This window comes from Rhinopithecus bieti, unplaced genomic scaffold (assembly GCF_001698545.2).
Source record: "Rhinopithecus bieti isolate Rb0 unplaced genomic scaffold, ASM169854v2 scaffold_33650, whole genome shotgun sequence".
Classification (NCBI taxonomy): domain Eukaryota; kingdom Metazoa; phylum Chordata; class Mammalia; order Primates; family Cercopithecidae; genus Rhinopithecus; species Rhinopithecus bieti.
The window spans coordinates 912,274-931,583 of NW_016814816.1; the positions used below are offsets into that span (position 1 = coordinate 912,274).

General features: G+C 37.1%; 1 protein-coding gene across 1 annotated transcript in view; it reads left to right on the forward strand.

The window, feature by feature from the left end:
• ZSWIM6 (zinc finger SWIM-type containing 6) overlaps window positions 1-19,310 on the forward strand; it is a 79,131-nt gene that overhangs the window by 13,214 nt on the left and 46,607 nt on the right. Inside the window, exons 3-4 of the mRNA XM_017852392.1 lie at window positions 8,470-8,618; window positions 12,244-12,394. Coding sequence (XP_017707881.1) covers window positions 8,470-8,618; window positions 12,244-12,394 — 300 coding nt within the window. The remainder of the gene's footprint in view (window positions 1-8,469; window positions 8,619-12,243; window positions 12,395-19,310) is intronic.

Sequence of the window (19,310 nt, forward strand, 5' to 3'; positions counted from 1 at the left end):
AGTTTTGGAGGGAACAAGTATTCAAATTTTCTTAAAAACTTAAGAAAACATTCATATATTTATACATTTGCTATTAGACTTTTCTTCACTTGAACCAAAATCTGTGTGTATGTATGTATGTATGTAAATTGTCCATTAAAGCAATTTTAAAATCCATCATATTTTGTAAAAAATATTAATAGTGTCCGGGCACGGTGGCTCACTCCTGTCAATCCAGCCCACTTTGGGGAGGCGGAGGTGGGCAATCAAAGGTCAGGAGATTGAGACCATCCTGGCTACAGGATGGAAACCTGTCTTCACTAAAAATACAAAAAAAAAAAAAAAAAAAAAAAAATTATTGGGTGGTGCGTGGGTGCCTGTAGTCCCAGCTACTCAGGGAGGCTGAGGCAGAAGAGTGTGTGAACCCGAAGAGGTGGAGCTTGCAGTGAGCCGAGATCACGCCACTGCACTCCAGCCTGGGCACAGAGCAAACTCTGTCTCAAAAAAAAAAAAAAAAAAAAAAAAAAAAAAATATATATATATATATATATATACACACACACACACACACACACACACTATATATATAGTGTTTTAAAACCTATCCAATTTTAAGGAAAAATATACATTGTGTAATTCAAGTCAAGAGTAATTTCTGTATTCTTCTATCACTTTTCACTATTACTGGGGGAACCCGCCCCCAATATTTCAGCGTATTTTCTTTCTATTTTCCATAAGTGTTGGCTGGCTGAGAAATAAAGAGAAAGAGTACAAAGAGAGGAGTTTTACAGGTGGGCCGCCGGGGGTGACATCACATATTGGTAGAACTGTGATGCCCACCTGAGCCTCAAACCAGCAAGTTTTTTATTAAGGGTTTCAAAAGGGGAGGGGGTGTAAAACAAGGAGTAGGTACAAAGATCACATGCTTTAAAAGGCAAAAAGCACAACTACTAATAAGGATCTAACAAAGATCACATGCTTATGAGGGAACAGGACAAAGGGAAAAAGCAAAACCACTGGTAAAGGTCCAACAAAGATCACAAGGTAAAGGGCAAAAGCAGAACTACTGATAAGGGTCTATGTTCAGCGGTGCCCATGTTGTCTTAAACATCTTAAACAACAGAAAACAGGGTTTGAGAGCAGAGAACTGCTCTGACCACAAATTTACTAGGGTGGTGGAGTTTCTCCCCTCCCTAGTAAACGTGAGGGCACTGCAGGAGACCAGGGCATATCTCAGACCTTATCTCAACCACATAAGACAGACGTTCCCAGACATCTGGGCGGCCATTTATAGACCTTCCCCCAGGAATGCATTCCTTTCCCAGGGTATTAATATTAATATTCCTTGCTCAGAAAAGAATTTAGCGATATTTCTCCTACTTGCACGTCCATTTATAGGCTCTCTGCAAGAAAAAAAAAAATACGGCTCTTTTTGCCCGACCCTGCAGGCAGTCAGACCTTATGATTGTCTTCCCTTGTTCTCTAAAATTTGCTGTTATTCTGTTCTTTTTCAAGGTGCACTGATTTCATATTGTTCAAACACACATTTTACAATCAATTTGTACAGTTAACACAATTATCACTGTGGTCCTGAGATGATGTATATCCTCAGCTTACGAAGATAACAGGATTAAGAGATTAAAGTAAAGACCAGGCATAAGAAATTATAAAAGTATTATTTGGGAACTGATAAATGTCCATGAAATCTTCACAATTTATGTTCCTCTGCTATGGCCCCAGCCAGTCCCTCCATTCGGGGTCCCTGACTTCCTGCAAGACACTACTGGCATGAAAAAAAAAGTAAGTGGAGTATATTCTGAAGTTTTTGGGGGATATCTGAATGGTGACCCCTTTGCCAATTCAAGCAGGCCACAGAAGACTGGACCAAATTCAGATCTACTTAAAATATTTGACTATTTCTGTGGCAAACCAAACGCCCAAGTCTGACATGGGTATGACCCAAGCAGCTGAAATGTCTTCAGTTATGCCACAGCACTCAGCCCCCATCCAAGTAGTTCTGGGGCAGGTCTCTTTGTGGATTTTGGCCCTTGGTGCACATAGAGAACAACTTAAAAAATGACAAAAATTGGGAGAAGTAACCACTGTGAGGCTAGATGTTTTTCGAGATGGAAGATTGTATTGTTTAGCTCAGTTTATCAGAAGGACCAGTGGAAATGGATGGTCAGTAGCTAATTAGAGTTTCCCCATGAAGAGGATAAGGAGGGATGTGTCAGATTTCCAAGGAGGATGTTGGGAAGAATTTAAAAATAAAAGTCAAGATTCAATAGTTGTTTGGAAAATCTCTTTTGAGGTATTTATGTAAAGAATCTATAGGTATTTTGTGCAAGGGTGTGTGTGTGTGTGTGTGTGTGTGTGTGTGTCTGTAGAATCAAAAGATGGGATGGATTAGGGTCTCTGAATTTCTGTGGGATACAGTTACAGACCTAGTAGTTAACTTCACATCATTGTGTGTCCTTAAAGCTTTCTGTAAAGGAGAGGCATGCTAACAAATGCCTACAAACATACCAGTACCCTTCCTTAAATATTTATTTGCTTTAGGGTTGACAGCCCCTGCCTTGATGACCTCGGGACTCAACATTAGCTCTAGGATCCTAGAATATGTTCATCGGCAGAAAAAAGAACCTGGAGACTGGATTTAGCAGTGTGGCTGTGTACAAGTCATAACCAATTGGAACCCATTTATCCTTTAGAATGGGGATCATGATCTATACTCACCTCCAGGGGACATTGTGAGGAGAAAATGAGATAATGTTTATGAAGATGCTTTAACCTTTTAAGTAAGAATTCTTTTTCCAGGGGAGAAAATGTATATGTGCCTTTCTCCATCCCTCTTTTCCCCCTTCCTCCCAGTACTTGATCTCCTGATAGTGGCTGGGTGTTGGGAAGCAATGGTGAGCAGGGTAGATACAATTCTTGTTCTCATGGAGCTTCACTTCTACATACTTGTCCAGTCCCTACTTGGAATGACTTTCTCTTTCTGGAAGAGTTGGTCTCTCCAATCTTCCTAAGAGGCCACTTACTTCCTTTGTCATCCTTGCTCATTTACTTATGCAGCCTTTAAATGTTGGCCTTCCTTAGGATTTGGTCCTAGATGCTCTTAAACAGTTTCCTGCTTCCCATAGTATATCCAGCTTCCTCCTTGAAATCCTCTTCCCTCTTCTCCACTGTCTCAAGGGTGTGTCAGATTCACCATATTTAAAACTAAGCTCGTGACCTAAACGCTGCTCCTCCTGACTCCCAAACCTTGTCCTTCTCTGGTGGTCTGTGTGTCAGTGAGTTTTCCAGTATTCCGTATGGTTGTTTAATCCAGAAACTCATGTCTCTCTCCCATACTTCACATATCCACTTATTCACCAAGTTCTTGTTGCGTTTATGAAATCCTGTCAGCCTCTCCATTTCTGCTCTCATTGCTGTTTTTCAAGCAACTATCATCATCCTGTATGCACACCATCAGAACAGCAGTATGTATTTTTGCCCCTCAATTCATCCTCCATATTTCAGATAAAGTTATTTTTTTAGATACATAAATATATTCACATGGTTCCAAAATTTTAAATGATGTCTCCTTCTCCCATGTAACTAGGTTACCTATACTCTTTAAAATGTCCTTCCAAAATATTTTATGCATATATAAAGAGATACTAACATGTAAGCTCTTTTGTAAACCTCATTATTTATTTATATGTATTTTGTTTATTATCATTTTTATTTGTATAAATGTTGAGGTACAAGAGTAATTTTGTTACATGCATAGATTTCATGGTGGTATGTCGTCTGGGCTTTAGGGCATCCATCACCTGAATAATGTACATTGTACCCATTAAGTAATTTCTCGTCACCAACCCCCCAACTCTTCCAAGTCTTCATTGTCTATCATTCCACACACTCCATGCCCTTCTGTACATAAGCTGCCACTTACCAGTGAGAATATGTAGTATTTGTCTTTCTGTGTCTGATTTGTTTCACTTAATATAATGACATCCTGTTTCATCTATGGTGCTGCATGGATGTGATTTCATTCTTTTTTTTTTTTATGGCCAAATAGTATTTCATTGTGTATCTGTACCACATCATTCATTGAGAGACACTTAGATTGATTCCATATCTTTGCTGTCATGAAAAATGCTGTGATACAACATAGGAGTGCAGGTGTTTTTCATATAATGTTTTCTTTTCCTCTGGGTAGATACCCAGTAGTGGGATTGCTGGATGGAATGGTAGTTCTGTTTTTAGTTATTTGAAAAATCTCCATACTGTTTTCCGAAGATGTTATACTAATTTATATTCCCACCAACTGTGTATAAGAGCTCTGTTTTCTCCACATCCTCATCAACATCTGTTATTTTTTGTCTTTAATAATAGCAATTATGACTGGTATAAGATGATATCTCATTGTGGTTTTGACTTGCACTTCTCTCATGGTTAGTGATGGTCTTCTTTTGAAAAATGTCTCTTGTCCTTTGCTCATTTTTTAATGGGATTATTTGTGGGTTTTTTTGTTGTTGTTGAGTTGTTTGATTTCCTTGTAAATTCTGGATTTTGTTCCTTGTCAGGTGAATAGTTTGCAAATATTTTCTTCCATTCTGCAGGTTGTCTTTTCACTCTGTTATTTCCTTTGCTGTACAAAAGCTTTTTAGTTTCATTAAGTCCCATTTTTCTATTTTTGTTTCTGTGCTTTTGAGGTCTTTGTCATAAATGCTTTGCCTAGACCAGTGTCCAGGAGAATTTTCCCTAGGTTTTCTTCTAGTATTTTTGTAGTTACAGGTCTTACATTTTATGATGAGACTTAAGAGTCCAGCTTTGGTCTTCTGCATATGGCTATGTAATTTTTTGAAATTTATTTCCAAAAAGGACACCATTTATTGAAAAGGATGTCCTTTCCCTAGTGTATATTCTTGCGAATTTTGTGGAAGATCAGTTGGTTGTAAATGTGTGGCTTTATTTCTGAGTTCTCTGTTATGTTTCATTGGTCTATGTGTCTATTTTTATACTAGCACCAGGCTGTTTTGGTTACTATAGACTTGTAATATAATTTGCAGCCGGGTAATATGATGCTTCAGCTTTGTTTTTTTTATTTATTTGGATTGCTTTGGCTATTTGGGCTCTTTCTTTCGTTCCATATGAATTTTAGGATTGTTTGTTCTAATTCTGTGGAAAATGTCAATATTTGGATAAGGATTGCTTTGAATCTGTAGATGGCTTTGGGCAATAGGGTCATCTTACCTATATTAATTCTTCTGATCTATGAGTATGCGATATTTTTCCATTTGTGTCATCTTTAATTTCATTCATCACTGTTTTATAGTTTTTTTGTAGAAATATTTTACCTCCTTGGTTAAATATATTCTTAAGTATTTTGTTTTTTTGTTGTAAGTAGGATTTAGTTCTTAGGTAGATTGTTATTGGCATATAGAAACACACTTTTTGTATGTTGATTTTGCATCCTGCAACTTTACTGAATTCGTTTATCAAATTGAATCACTTTTTGGTGGAGTCTTCAGTTTTTTCTAGATGGAAGATTGTATAATCCGTGAACAGGGATAATTTGACGACTTCTTTTCCAATTTGGATGCCTTTTATTTGCTTCTCGTGACTGATTACTCTGACTAGGACTTCCAACATTATGTTGACTATGAGTGGGAAAATGGGCATTCTTGTCTTGTTCTAGTTCTTAGAATGCTTTCAACCTTTCCCCATTCTGTATGATGTTGACTGTGGGTATTTCGTATATGGCCTTTATTATTTTGGGGTATGTTCCTTTTATGCCTAGTTTGCTGAGGATTTTTTATCATGACGAGATGCTGCATTTTACAAATGCTTTTTCTGTGTCTATTGAGATAATCATATGTTTTTTGTTCTTTATTCTGGTATCACATTTCTTGATTTGCATGTTGAACAATCCTTGCATCCCTGGTGTAAAATCCATTTGATCATGGTGTATAATCTTTCTGACATACTGTTGGATTGGATTTGCTAGTATTTAAAGAGTTTTATGTCTATATTCATCACGGATATTGGTCTCTAGTTTTCTTTTTGGGTTGTGTCCTTGTCTAGTTTTGGTACCATACTGACATTAGCCTTGTATAATGAGTTAGGGAGGATTCTGTCTTCTGATTTTTTGGGACAGTTTCAAGACAATTCGTATTAGTTCTTCCTATGTTTGGTAGAATTAGGCTGTAAATCCATCTGATCCTGGGCTTTTCTTTGCTGAGAGATTCTTTATTACTGATTCAATCTTGCTACTCATTACTGGTCTGCTCAGGCTTTTCTGTTTCTTCTAGGTTTTCTAGTTTTGGGGCATATAGTTATTCGTAATAGGTCTCTGATCATCTTTATTTCTGTGGTATCAATTTTAATGTCTGTTTTCATTTCTGATTTTATTTATTTGGATCTTCTCCTTTTCTTGGTTAGTCTATCTAGTATAAACATCATTAATTGCCTGAAAAGTGGTATACTGTGTATATTTTTATTCTCCTTGATTTTTTTTCAATCAACAGTATGTCCTGGATATCTTTCCATTGTAATGCATAGAGAAGCTCCACATTCGTTTTTATGGCTGCATAATATTTCTTGGTAGGAATGTTGAAATTGATACATATCAGGACAAAACATCTTTTATTATTTAGAGTTTTTCTTTCTTCCACTTTGATAACTTGTCATGAATTCCCATTCATTACTCTCAGGGAAAAAACTAAGCTCCTCACCAACCAAGGCACTCAGTTGACCCTGCTTCTTTTCTCGAGGATTATCTTGTATTACTCTTCCTCTCATCTTCTATCCTTGGGTTGCATAGACTGCCTTTTATTTCTTCCATGCACCATGTTTTTTCCTGCCTAAGGGCTATGCTCAAGTTCTTCTTAAATGCAGACCCTTCCCTCCTTTTCTGACCGTTAGTTTGTTTTTAATTAGCTTTTAATCCACTTAAGGCACGTCTCAGCTCAGTGCCATTTCATCAAGGTATGCTTACCCTAGCAATCCAAAGCCAGAATTCTCTAATGATAGTCTTCCATCACCCTGCCCTGTTCCTCTGAGCAGTTATTACCATTTATTTTACATTTGTATATATGATTATTAGATTGATATTTATCTCAAAACTTAAAAGAGTGTTTTCAAATAGTGGGTGGCCACCCTGTTATAGGTTGTAAGATCAGTTTTAAAATTTTGACAAGCCATCTTTAAAAAATGAAATAGAGTAGAAAATATTGAGCCTCTGCTTATAGTAAGGACACTTTCTTTCATCAAATTTTTGCAGATTAATCATGTAAACACACAGACACATAAACATATTAGGCATGATGTAAAATATATTTCTTATTGTGGGGTCTTGTTCAGCAAAATTTGAAAGCCTCTGAACTAGGTTATAGATTCAGTGAGGACAGGATTCTGTCTATTTTGTACACTATTCCACCCCCAAGTCTAGCAGAGAGGCTGGCACTGAGTCAGGCACTCAGTGAATGTGTTGACTGGCTAAATGAATGAATGAACATACACTTTTGCAGGCAGGCTCAGGGACCCACTGCCTTCCTGTACTAGGGACTAGTAGACCCTGGTTCTAAGCAGATGCTAGTGATTATTTCTTTGGTTAATTGAGTCTGCTTTAGATCATTAGAAGACAAGAAAAGTAATACAAAACCACACCTACAGATGTATTTTTTTTAAGGGTTGATAAGCAGATGAAACACTGAGGATGAATGATTTTTAGATCTAAATTTTTTAATATTACTTAGGAAACTTAGACCTTAAAATACCATTTTATTTTATTGGCAAATAATGAAACAATCTACCTGCCTAAATATCTGGGTAGTTTTTTAATTTCTAAGGTAGTCTTTACACACAGGGCTTATTACATAGCTGTTATCTTTGTGTGTACTTCAGCAATAAAATATTTATGCAGTTTGGCAAGGTGATACTACAACCTGGTTTAATACAACAGCTGCACTGCCTGTTCCCATGTGGCTTGATTTCCCTTTTTAATCTTCGGTTTTCTGCAACTAAAGACTTATGTCAGCATGTAGTTTATACAGCAGCAGATAATGGTGAAAACTTACTGAATTAACATAGTAAAGAGAGAAATACTCTGCTAAGTTTACTTGTCTCATATTTTTCTAAAGTCTTTGAAAAACATTTTTTCCAGCGTGGCCTACACAGCTTTATAAACATCATGTATTTACAATGAAGCACTTTGTGAATTCACTTTGTGAATTTGATTTTTTAGAGAACCTATAAACTCATCTCCAAAGATAATAGTCTCTGAACCTAAAAAATAGAAATATCTCAAATCTGCATTTGGCTTAGCACAAATCAGGGAAGTTCTGGAAATGAGAGTGATCCTTGTATTTACTTTGTCATAAATTTGTATGTATAATTGAAATTGAGATTGAATTAAAAGTAGGCAAAAGAGTCTTAATTAATCCTTTTAGCACAGAGTTTTATCTAGCCTGTGTGTTATTATTTTCTTTCTATTTCTAGGTGCTCCCGATCCAACAGCAGGTGCTAGTATAGATGATGAAAACTGCTGGCACTTAGATGAAGAGCAGGTTCAAGAACAGGTTAAACTGTTCCTTTCCCAGGGCGGGTACCACGGATCAGGGAAGCAGCTTAATTTGCTCTTTGCAAAGGTATGATTGTCTATTTCTAAAGAAATATTCTAAATATATACATATATAGGGACTATCTAAATATGATCATGTCTACAATAGGATAAAGTCTCTTTCAAAAATTAAAGAACAGGGTCTAAGTTAGTTGACCAATAGAAACTTTTGTATTGTAATGCAAGCTTTTTTTTTCCTTAGGTGATCTTAGACAAGATGTGGGACATTTTGTCTCAGTTCCTATCAATAAAATGGTGATAATTCATACAGTTTTGAAAAACTTCTTACAATAATAAAAGCAAAATAATTAACAATGTTATTTCAAAATGCCATTTTTTCAAGTTTTTCCCTTTCTAGTTGATTTTCCCAAGATAACATAGTTTTACAATCCCTAAAATGTGCTTTAATTATTTAGTTTAATAATGTCAGTATCTATAAGTTAATTTGAAGAGCTTGAGTTTTAAGAGTCAGATAGATCTCAGTTTAAATCCAAGTTCTAGATCTTTCTAAATATATAAGCCTTGGCAAATTATTTGTTAATTTTCTTATCTAGAAAATTAGTTAATAATAACATATCTCATAAAATCATTGTGATAATGGTGTTAAATGATGCTGTCTACTGTTCATCTGCATCATTAAAAATTGATGTCTCAAGAAGTTAAATTATCTTGGTCATGAGTTCCTTGTGAGCAGAAGCTGAGTGTTTTGCTTTATACAGAAGTTTCAGTATCATACACAGATTTGTAAATACTGAATAAAATGCTTTTTGAATAATACTAAATCAGTGTATTTTCATTGGGGGGTATAGTCATCATTATGATTAATGTATTAAAGTTGATTTTAAGGAAACAGATAACTGTTCATTGATGTTTTTGTTGAATATCTTCTCTAATAATTGTTATAATTAAAAGGTTTCTTTTTTTTTTTTTTTTTTTTTTAGTTCAGAATTAGAGTAAACCTTGTTACTGGGTATGGCCAGGAATAATGTATTCTGCTTAATCAATATCATGCTTATAACGATTTATCCTGTATACCATATGTAGATTGACAATTTCCCCAGAATTAGATTACAATAAAATACATTTAACTCTAATACTACTTTACACATGATTTAAGCATTCTTTGGTGATTCACAGGCACTTCAAACTCATGTCATGCCTCCATGTCAACAGTCTGAAAATTAATTACCAGTAGGCTATAGATGTACATGAGTGCTGGTTAAATAGAGAGTTCTGTTTTATATGCTTAAGAGTAAAGTGTTTATTTTCATTGCTGTTGCTGCATAATAGGTTAGAAATCTACCAGAAAAAATAAACATTAAATCAAATCCACAATACTAATAATGTAAAAGGTTTAGTATATTTAGATACACAGGAAGTATTTTATATATTCTTATGTTAGAAACAGTTTGAAAGATGTGTTATTAGACTGGTCTGCAGTTGTTCTTTTTATCCCTGTATATTATATACACATTATGTATGCCACGTGAAGTAATAGCAACCTCTAATTTTGGAATTAGCGTAACTTGAAGTTAAGACAGATACAGGTTCTGATCCAAGCTGTTCCCCTTGTCCATTGGGCAAGTTATTTTACTTCTCTGAGGCTTGGTCTTATAATTAATAAAATGGGGATTATAATCTGGCCTATTTTATATGGTTGTTGTGAAAATTAAACAGTAAGTATAAATGTAAAACTCTTTAACATTGTATCCAATAAATGGCAACTCCTTTTCTTCCTCCATCTTCACCTGTTAATGAGTTTTTAGTACTTTGATATTAGGAACAAACTCCTTTATAGGAATACTGAAGTAACGCTCCTGGAAGCACAACCTTTGTGATTCAGGGTAGAAGTGCTTTTGAGTTCTTTATAAAGCTCAAATTCTAAAGCAGGTGAGGAAGTTCCATTTCTTGAGGGTATAGACCTCAGGCAGGATCTATTTTAGATTTGGGCTGCTTTATTGAGGATCTACTATTTTCTCCTTTCCTTGCCTTTCACATAGAGAGAGTCCTGAAAGAAGGATCAACCACCCCACCTTTTCTACTGCTCATGACCTTGCTCCAGTAATTTCTTACAGGGAAATTACAGCTGAGATTCTTACTTATTGAATACTTAGCAGTACACATTTTTGGAGTGGATGGATTCATTTAGGGCTTCCTGCAGAGAGGTTTACCCTTGTGTTTCTTTTTTCTTTTCTTTTATTTGGGAAATGTAGCACAAGAGTAATGGACAAAGCTTAAAGTTCCAACTTGAGAGACCAAGTTAACTTATTAGATCTGTGGTTATTATTCTGCTTCGTGGATCACACATATAGAGCGAGAGAGTTCTTGAACTTAACAGCTCTGTCCATTTTATTTTACCATTGCAATAGAAGTATGCTGCTGCTCTTTATTTAAAAAAAACTTAAGTGAGAGAGAACCTTTATGCAATTACTAATTTATCTCAAAAATTGAAGGACTTGCACAACTGTGAATATACTAAAAACCTTTGAATTGTAGTTTAAATTGGTGAATTGTATGGTATATGAATTATGTCTCAACAAAGCTGTTCCTAAAAAAACTAAAGGCCAAGTGTTATTATTATACACATTATCAGATCTACTTAGAATATTTCTTGAGTTCTCAGTGGACTCTGCATTAGGCTCTGCTTCTCTGATGGTAAGTGTAATCAGTTGGAGAGTCAGGAAGGTGCCATGCTATTTGTCATGTTTGTTTTGGTATTGTATTTCTTTAGGCTAGCAAAGTTATGGCATCTTACTAAAATTATGGCATCTCATTTTATGCAAGGAAACAGCAGCACCTTGCTTAAACCTGTTTTGGTAAACTAGGTAGGTTCAGATACCTGTTCCCAGTGCCAGATTTTACTTCTGTGGTTTGTCAAAGCACGGATGCCTACTTTGTTGGAGTGTAATCTTGAATCACAAAGTGTACTTGGTTTAAATAAGAGAGATAATTTGAAGGAGAACTGGTAAAGAAAGTTTTGGAAGGGCACGGTGGCTCAAGCCTGTAATCCCAGCACTTTGGGAGGCCGAGACGGGCGGATCACGAGGTCAGGCGATCGAGACCATCCTGGCTAACGCAGTGAAACCCCGTCTCTACTAAAAAATACAAAAAAGACTAGCTGGGCGAGGTGGCGGGCGCCTGTAGTCCCAGCTACTCGGGAGGCTGAGGCAGGAGAATGGCGTGAATCCGGGAGTCGAAGCTTGCAGTGAGCTGAGATCCGGCCACTGCACTCCAGCCTGGGTGACAGAGCAAGACTCCGTCTCAAAAAAGAAAAAAAAAAGAAAGTTTCTACTGGACACAGGAAACACGATTTACTCACCTTAATCAGTGTGTAAGACCCAACCAGAACATTTTTGGAATTGAGAGCATTTTTTCTTCAAACGGATTCTAAAGTGCAATTCAAAATAATTACTAGTCATTTTTTTGATTAAATTGCTATTTAGGGTAGGGAATGGTTTTAAATTATATATTTTGTTTGCTTAAGAGGGCTGGTGTGAAGGCTTGACCCCTCCCGCCCCTCCCGCACCGCCCCTCCCCACCCCCACACACACAGAGAAACAGAGAAAAGAGGTGGTTTGTCTCTTGTGTTGCTGTGGGGTTTTGTTGTGTTTTTGTTTTGAACAATTTTCTAAAGGTCTGTTTTTCCCCACTAGGTGCGGGAGATGTTAAAGATGAGGGACTCCAATGGGGCCCGCATGTTGACCTTGATAACAGAGCAATTCATGGCTGACCCCCGCCTGTCACTTTGGCGGCAACAAGGCACTGCAATGACTGACAAATACAGGCAGCTCTGGGATGAGCTGGGTAAGCATGTTTCCCGACAAATTACCATTGATTTGCATATGGATAAATACCATAGTCAGATGTTTCAAGAACATGGTCGTAGTATTGCTGAAGAGAGAGCTGCTCATACATGGAACATGTTGCCAACATATAGGTTAGAAGCATAGGAGGATTTAGAACGTGGGCTGGCGTTTACAGAAAAAAACCTTGGCAGAGTTTTGGGGGAATTGCCTGATCTCGAGGAAAGTTAAGTGCGGGAATCTCCTTTTAAGTATTTGGGGGAAAAAAAAAAAGCTGTATTATTTTAAAATAGCAGTTTTATATGGTAGAGCTGGCTACTTATTTCTAGATTAATGTTGTAATCAATTCAGCTAAAACTTAGTCTTCCCCCTTCTCCCCACAGTGGCATTGTTGAAATTAGTTTGGATATTCATTTTATTTTTGGCTGCTATAGATTTAAATGAACTGTTGATCCTCAGAATGGAAAAATACAGCAAATTCTAATATTTATTGCTTCCTAAATTCCTGGTGGTTAAAGATACAAATATAGCAAGTGTTCAAAAAAATGAGAAATCCACTAGTCATGTTCATTAAAAGAATACTGGGAATTTTGTTTGGATGAGTCTTGGTACCCAATGTTCACCACTAGGGAAATAATGAATGATGTGTTCATTATCTTGTCTTTTTATTAAGAAATCTATAAGTTACACCTGAAATTTTGACAAATATATCAGTGCCTGTATTAATTTTATGAGAAGTAATGTTGTCTATATTTACTAGAAGATCCTAGTCTCAGTGAAATTTTTCTTGGCTGATGATGGACCACATCATGCTGATTGATCCCAGGTGTAGTCTAAACCAAACGATGCTGTTGTCTGTGAAGATACCAAATGATCATAATTGGAAGGGGTATTTGAGATTAGCTGTTTTACAGATAAGGAAACAAGTCCAGAGAGGTTAGGAGACTTCAAACATGACACTGTATAATCTAGGGTTATGCGGCAAGTTGGTAAAGGATTTGACATCAGTATTTCCTTTTTCCTATTAATAGGATATACGTTCAGAATTTGGCTGTGGACAAGTTCACTACTTGTGAACTATTAGATATTTGTTGACTTTTTCCCTGGCAATTTTCTTAAGTATCTTGTAATAACTTAATCTGGCTGCTTTCTTTGAGTCTCCTGAAATAATAGTAATGCCCTTTCCCCCAATCAAAATGTAAATCAATCTAACTACAATAGATAGTTTCAATGTATTAGAATGATGTTTGGGGACACAGTGTGGTGGTTAGAGAACACAAGTATAATGCATGGTTTAAATATTTTCATAAAATCCTGAATGTTTTACTTTTCAAGTAAATCTTTTTCAATTTTGTAACTGTAGTGCAGACTAGATTGGTTAGATGGTTTATAAAGTAAACAGGATTAGCATTAAGAAAACTATAATGAAGGGGATCATTTAAGGAAAAATTACTGAATTAATATTAAATGAATGCAATTTTACAGAGCTTTGGTACTTAGAGAAACTTAGAATTACAAATGACTGCTTAGGAAGAAAATAGCAACTAAATTTTTTGGTTACCAGTCAAATAAAATTTGCAGTGTTCACATTTAATTCATGGTCAGATTTCACTTTTCCAAGTGGGTTTTGAAAATTATGTACCTTAACCCTCAATCAGAAGTATAAATTTTTATTAGGTGGAAGTTTCCACTAGCTGATTCTAGTTATGCCCTCTTATGGACTACTTTCTAATTAAGGACCAGGCTTTATACAAATTCTTTTATTTCAGTCCAGCATAAAGACCACAACCTCTTGTCCTGTGTGCCCCCCACCCACCGCCCAATCATTACTAGACTGCTAGAAATTCTCCTATGTACTCTGATGGCAAGCAGAGGTCACTTGCCATTTTAATGGGGTCTAAATTCTGTGAAGAATCTCACGTAGAAGTAACAGTAAGTATCGCATCTTAATATTCATTCACCAAAAAATTAACAAAAAGTTGCTTCTGGACTACAAAAGGAAAGGCTTTTGCTTCTTAATAAAATGGGGCAATTTGACTTTGTGCCCCTACACAGGGCTCACATTGCTTCAAGGCTCTGCTTTGGAATTAAATGCTGAGCACTGCCAGATGCCAGACATTGAGAAGAGGCTGAGTTTTGTCGGCAAATGGGATCTGCAAGTTAATTGGTGTTTTCTGCAGGCTTCTGGCTGTGAAATGAAATTGGAAGCCCTTTAGCCACATGGATAATACAGGACCTGAATACAAATGTCACATGTCACCATCAGGACCCACTGTGAGACAATAGTGTTCCCACTCCAACACCGCGCCATTACAGATCATTTAAATATGGGGATTACATTTAAACTAAAAGCCCCATTTGCCTTTTACTGCAATTTAAATGTCCTCTTAGCAAAAGCTAAGTGACAAATTAAATGAAAAAAATGCCCACATTTTTAAAGCTGTAATGCAAAACAACCTTTTATTGCTTCTCATGTGCCACGAATGAATCATTATACTTGTCAACCCTAAACCAAGCCATAATTGGAGCAGCTACTGTTATCAAAGTGGGGCCGCTCTGTGACAGCTTAATAAAGCTGAAACTGTTAAATTAAATCTCAGATGCTTAACTCCTTAGCAGTGGTGGATTCATTGGGTCCATTTCTGGCAGTGGCCAGTACACCAGGAAAAAAAAAAAGATTCCTGGCATGAAAGCCTTAATCTGATGCAAGTGTACAAGTGAGAGTATGCTAGCCAAGTAACTCTGCTTCTTGGCAGATGGATTTGGAGCCATCAGACTGTCAGCCAGAAGATTACAAAATCTTTTTCATACAGACCAGTGTCCCTCTCCCCAAGATTTAAAATTTCCTGCTTACATGTGATTTATGAAAATTTAAGTGTTGATGTTTCAAAATTAATTGTAAAAGTAACGTTTATTTCAACTTTTTCTTTCTTTCAAGTGAATATATGAAAACTTATTTGTGGTAGCCACAGGCCCAATTTCTTCCCCCCATGCTCCAGCTAACAAAGGGACTGATTATTCTGTTTTTCTTTTCTAATATAAATGCCTATGACATTCATTTGGTATGAGTTAACTTTTGTGATTTACTCCCTGATTTTCATAATGTAGTATGAAATAGGTACAGATGCATACTCTTAAGATCCTGTTTATTGCATCTCATTTGCAGATACATTTATCTTGTACATGAGTCAGTTTTTCAAATATTAATTTTACTTTCTCTGCATGATGTTCATTTTCCCAGACATACGCCAGTGTTCTCAAGATGAGTAATGTTGTGTCATAATCAGCTATAAGAAAAGGTATATATTAAAATAGAAAGCCCCATTGCAATGGTAGAGGTTGTACGTTTGATAGAAGCTACATATTTAGTAGAATCTATAGAACACACACCTCTTGAATTACATTCTTTATTCTGTGACATGCAAATTTTCTGGAAAGCAGATCACAGAAATAACCTTTGGATTTCAAAGAACAACCCAGTGCTGATTGGGGGTGAGCACACCTACTGTTAGCTGTAATGGCTGTCTGTTCAGCACACTTAATTACTGCGGGGGTCTAGGGATGAGGGGAAATACTGTAACCTCTCATCTGTGTTGATGGCTCTCTTTTCTTAAATGTATTCCTAGACTGCAATTTTACTTTGCTTTATAAAACTATAGGTTGTGGCTCCAGTCTATTAAAACCTAATTAAAATGAATGTCATTAGAGGAAACAGTTAAATAACACTTAATTACAGTTTTATCACAGGGAAATATTCTTAAATTTTTATTTTCAATTGTTACATAATATGTTTTTCCCCAAGTTTTAAACACTTAACTTTCTCTCAGAGCTGAGTCACGCGCTTTGTTTTCTAGCATATAAATCCTGTTTCTTAGGGAGAGGATGGGCTGCCATTGCAAGAGCCTTGCTGTGCTGAGCTTTGCTCATTCAGTTCACAAGAACAAGGTGGCATCTCTCAAGAGTTCTTTTCACAGCTTCTCATCTGGAGACCTAATTCTGTGTGAGCAGAAATAGCCATAGTTAGACTTTTTTTCTAGTTTGAGTTTTATTGTATGATTAGTTTGATCACTTGTTATTAAGCAACAGCTATAATGTTCCTTGGTAGGGTGCTAGATAGATTGAGTAGTATACAGATTCAGGACAATTAGAATTAGAGTAAATCTGTGTTCGGCAGTAGAGAACACAGCCTACCCTTTGAGACTGTATTTTTTGAATTAACCTGCTCCGCGGACCCAAATGCTGTTCCATCTTCCATCCCAGACTCAAATATTGATTTTTCTGTAACCACCTACATTATTCTTGAATAAGGAGAAAAACTTATGCTTAAGTCACACATTCAAAATGATACTTTTAAGTAATTTAGGACAGTCTATGTGTACCAGAAATAAGATTCCAAAGACTCTGCTTTACTCTGCTTCATAGGTAATTGTGGATAAATTTCTGGGGAATGTTGTCTTACATCTTTGAAAGCAGGAGGCTTAATAACTGCCCCACCAACCACCCCATCCCTGTTTTGAGCTTCTTACTTTAGTCGAGTTATTCAAACTAACTCAAGCTTGCCACATTTTAAAGTTGATGGTGGTGAATTAATGGCTAAGGAGCAACTGCTTCTTTTTGAGAACTGCAAAGCTTACCAAAATGGTTCCCCATATACGTAGTTCCCTCTTTGCTAGTACCACGAAGAAAACAGCAATTGCCAGAGCTCCCTTGCAGCAAAAAGATGTCAGTACACACTTGGTGACTTCCAAATAGCTGGAAGTACAGAATATAATTCTAATGAACCACGTATCAGGACTGCTTGTCATCTACCTGTTTGTCTTCCCTAGGCATAAGAAGAGTACAGCTTTCCCACGACATACCACTGTCAGTGCTATATTGTTAATCTTCTTTCCAGAGGTCTTCCTGTGGTCTCTATCAGTGTGTACGAAGCACTTGCTATGTCTAGAGGAATAGATGTATTAGTTATTTGATTTTGGGGTAGTGATAGTACCAGTCGTCAGGAGGGGGTAGAAGATGTAAACATTAGGAGATGTGATAAGAACAGCCAAGAATGGATGAAGGAGAACTTTTATAGAGTAATTTCATTACAAATTAGTACAAAGGTTTGTAGAAACCAAATTTAATACGGTTTTATAAGATGTTTATGGAGGTGTGTTGCAAGGAAGAGTAGTGTGAATACTCCAGAAAAAAGAAACAGCCTAAACAAAGACAGCAGTGGGCTCTGTGGAAGAGAGTAGAGAGCCTTCAAATTCATTATCAAAAATGTTAAGATTTTCTATCCAACATTGCTGTTCTGTGTTGTTACTTAAAAGCGAAGAGGGAAATGGTAGATAGGTATCATAAAACCTGGATTTTTGCTTTATTTCTCATTTTGGTCTAGCTGCTAATGATAACATAGTTACTAATACTTATTTATCAGGAACTGTGCTAAGCACTTAATGCATGTGTTGTTTTATTTAATCCCTGAAACAATCCTGTGAAATAGGTCCAATTATTTGCCCTAATTTTACAGCCAATAATACTGAGGTTTAAGGAGGCTTGATAACTTGACCGAGGTCACAGTAGCAAAGGAGGAATTTAATCCCAGTGACTTCAGAAACATAACCACCAGACTAGACAATGTCCTTAGTTGATGATGATGATGATGATGATGATGATGAGACAGAGTCTCGCTCTGTCGCCTAGGCTGGAGTGCAGTGGTGCGATCACGGCTTACCGCAATCTCTGCCTCCCAGTTTCCAGCAATTCTCCTGCCTTAGCCTCCTGGGTAGCTGGGACTACAGGCGCACGTCACCATGCCTGGCTAGTTTTTTGTATTTTTAGTAGTAGAGATGGGATTTCACTATGTTAACCAGGCTGGCCTCGAACTCCTGACCTCGTGATATGCCTGCCTCAGCCTCCCAAAGTGCTGGGATTACATGTGTGAGCCCCCGCACCCCGCCAGCTTATTTTTAAACACTATTATATGCCTCTCTTCCAGGTAGTCTCTCTAACTCAGAGCAGAGCAGGGGCAAAGCGAAGCTCACCTAGAGGGGAATAAACCCTGTAAGAGCTGCCTGGCCTGGTCTGCCTACCCATGGTACCGCAGTCCTGACTGCCATAGTCAGCTGAGCTTACCTAGTCTAGTCGCCCATTTGTACCCGTGTTTACAGGGACCCTCTAACTTCAGGTTCTTTGAGAAAACAAGCACATGGATGCCATAGCCAAATACATGCCATTGATTGAGAACTGTATTAAATAATAAACTTCAGCTTATCATAAATACAGATACTGCATGCTATAGTATGGGGTACTACTGTATGATGGAATACAGTGAAATTTGTATCCCATTTTTGAGTTCCCTTTGGTAAGGAGCTGGTGAAGACCCTTAGCTCATTGTCTTTGCCCTGGCTTGAACTAGGCCCTGATAATGACCATAGAGTTGCCAACACCAGTTTATCTCATATGCCCTGTAGGCTCTGCAGACCCCTTCTTGACATAAGCTGTCCTGCTAGGATGGGGTTGTATACTCTGGTCTCAGTTTCTGCTTCTCTCTGTGCCATTGAGAGATTCCTCTAAATACAGAGGCTTGGTCAATTGTATTGCTGAGAAGGCTTTGCTTCCCTCCAGCACTGTTCTCAGAAGGCTCATCTGCTTCTAGGTCCTCATTACTGGGGCCTGTTTTCTTTCCCTGTGCTTTCCTACTGCTTTCTGTCTCTTAAAACTCAGAACTCTATTCTTGGGTCATAGACTTCGGAGTTCTGGCCTGCTGTGGGGGTGGAAAAGAGGGGTTTATTTTCTGCTTCTTTAAGTAAACAGAGTAATCTCTTGTTTGGGTCAGAAGTAAACCAAAAGAGAGAATGTATGGGCAAACCTAGGATAAATACTTGCTGTGTACTGCTATCAACTATCCTCTAGACCATGGCTGCTAGGGTTTA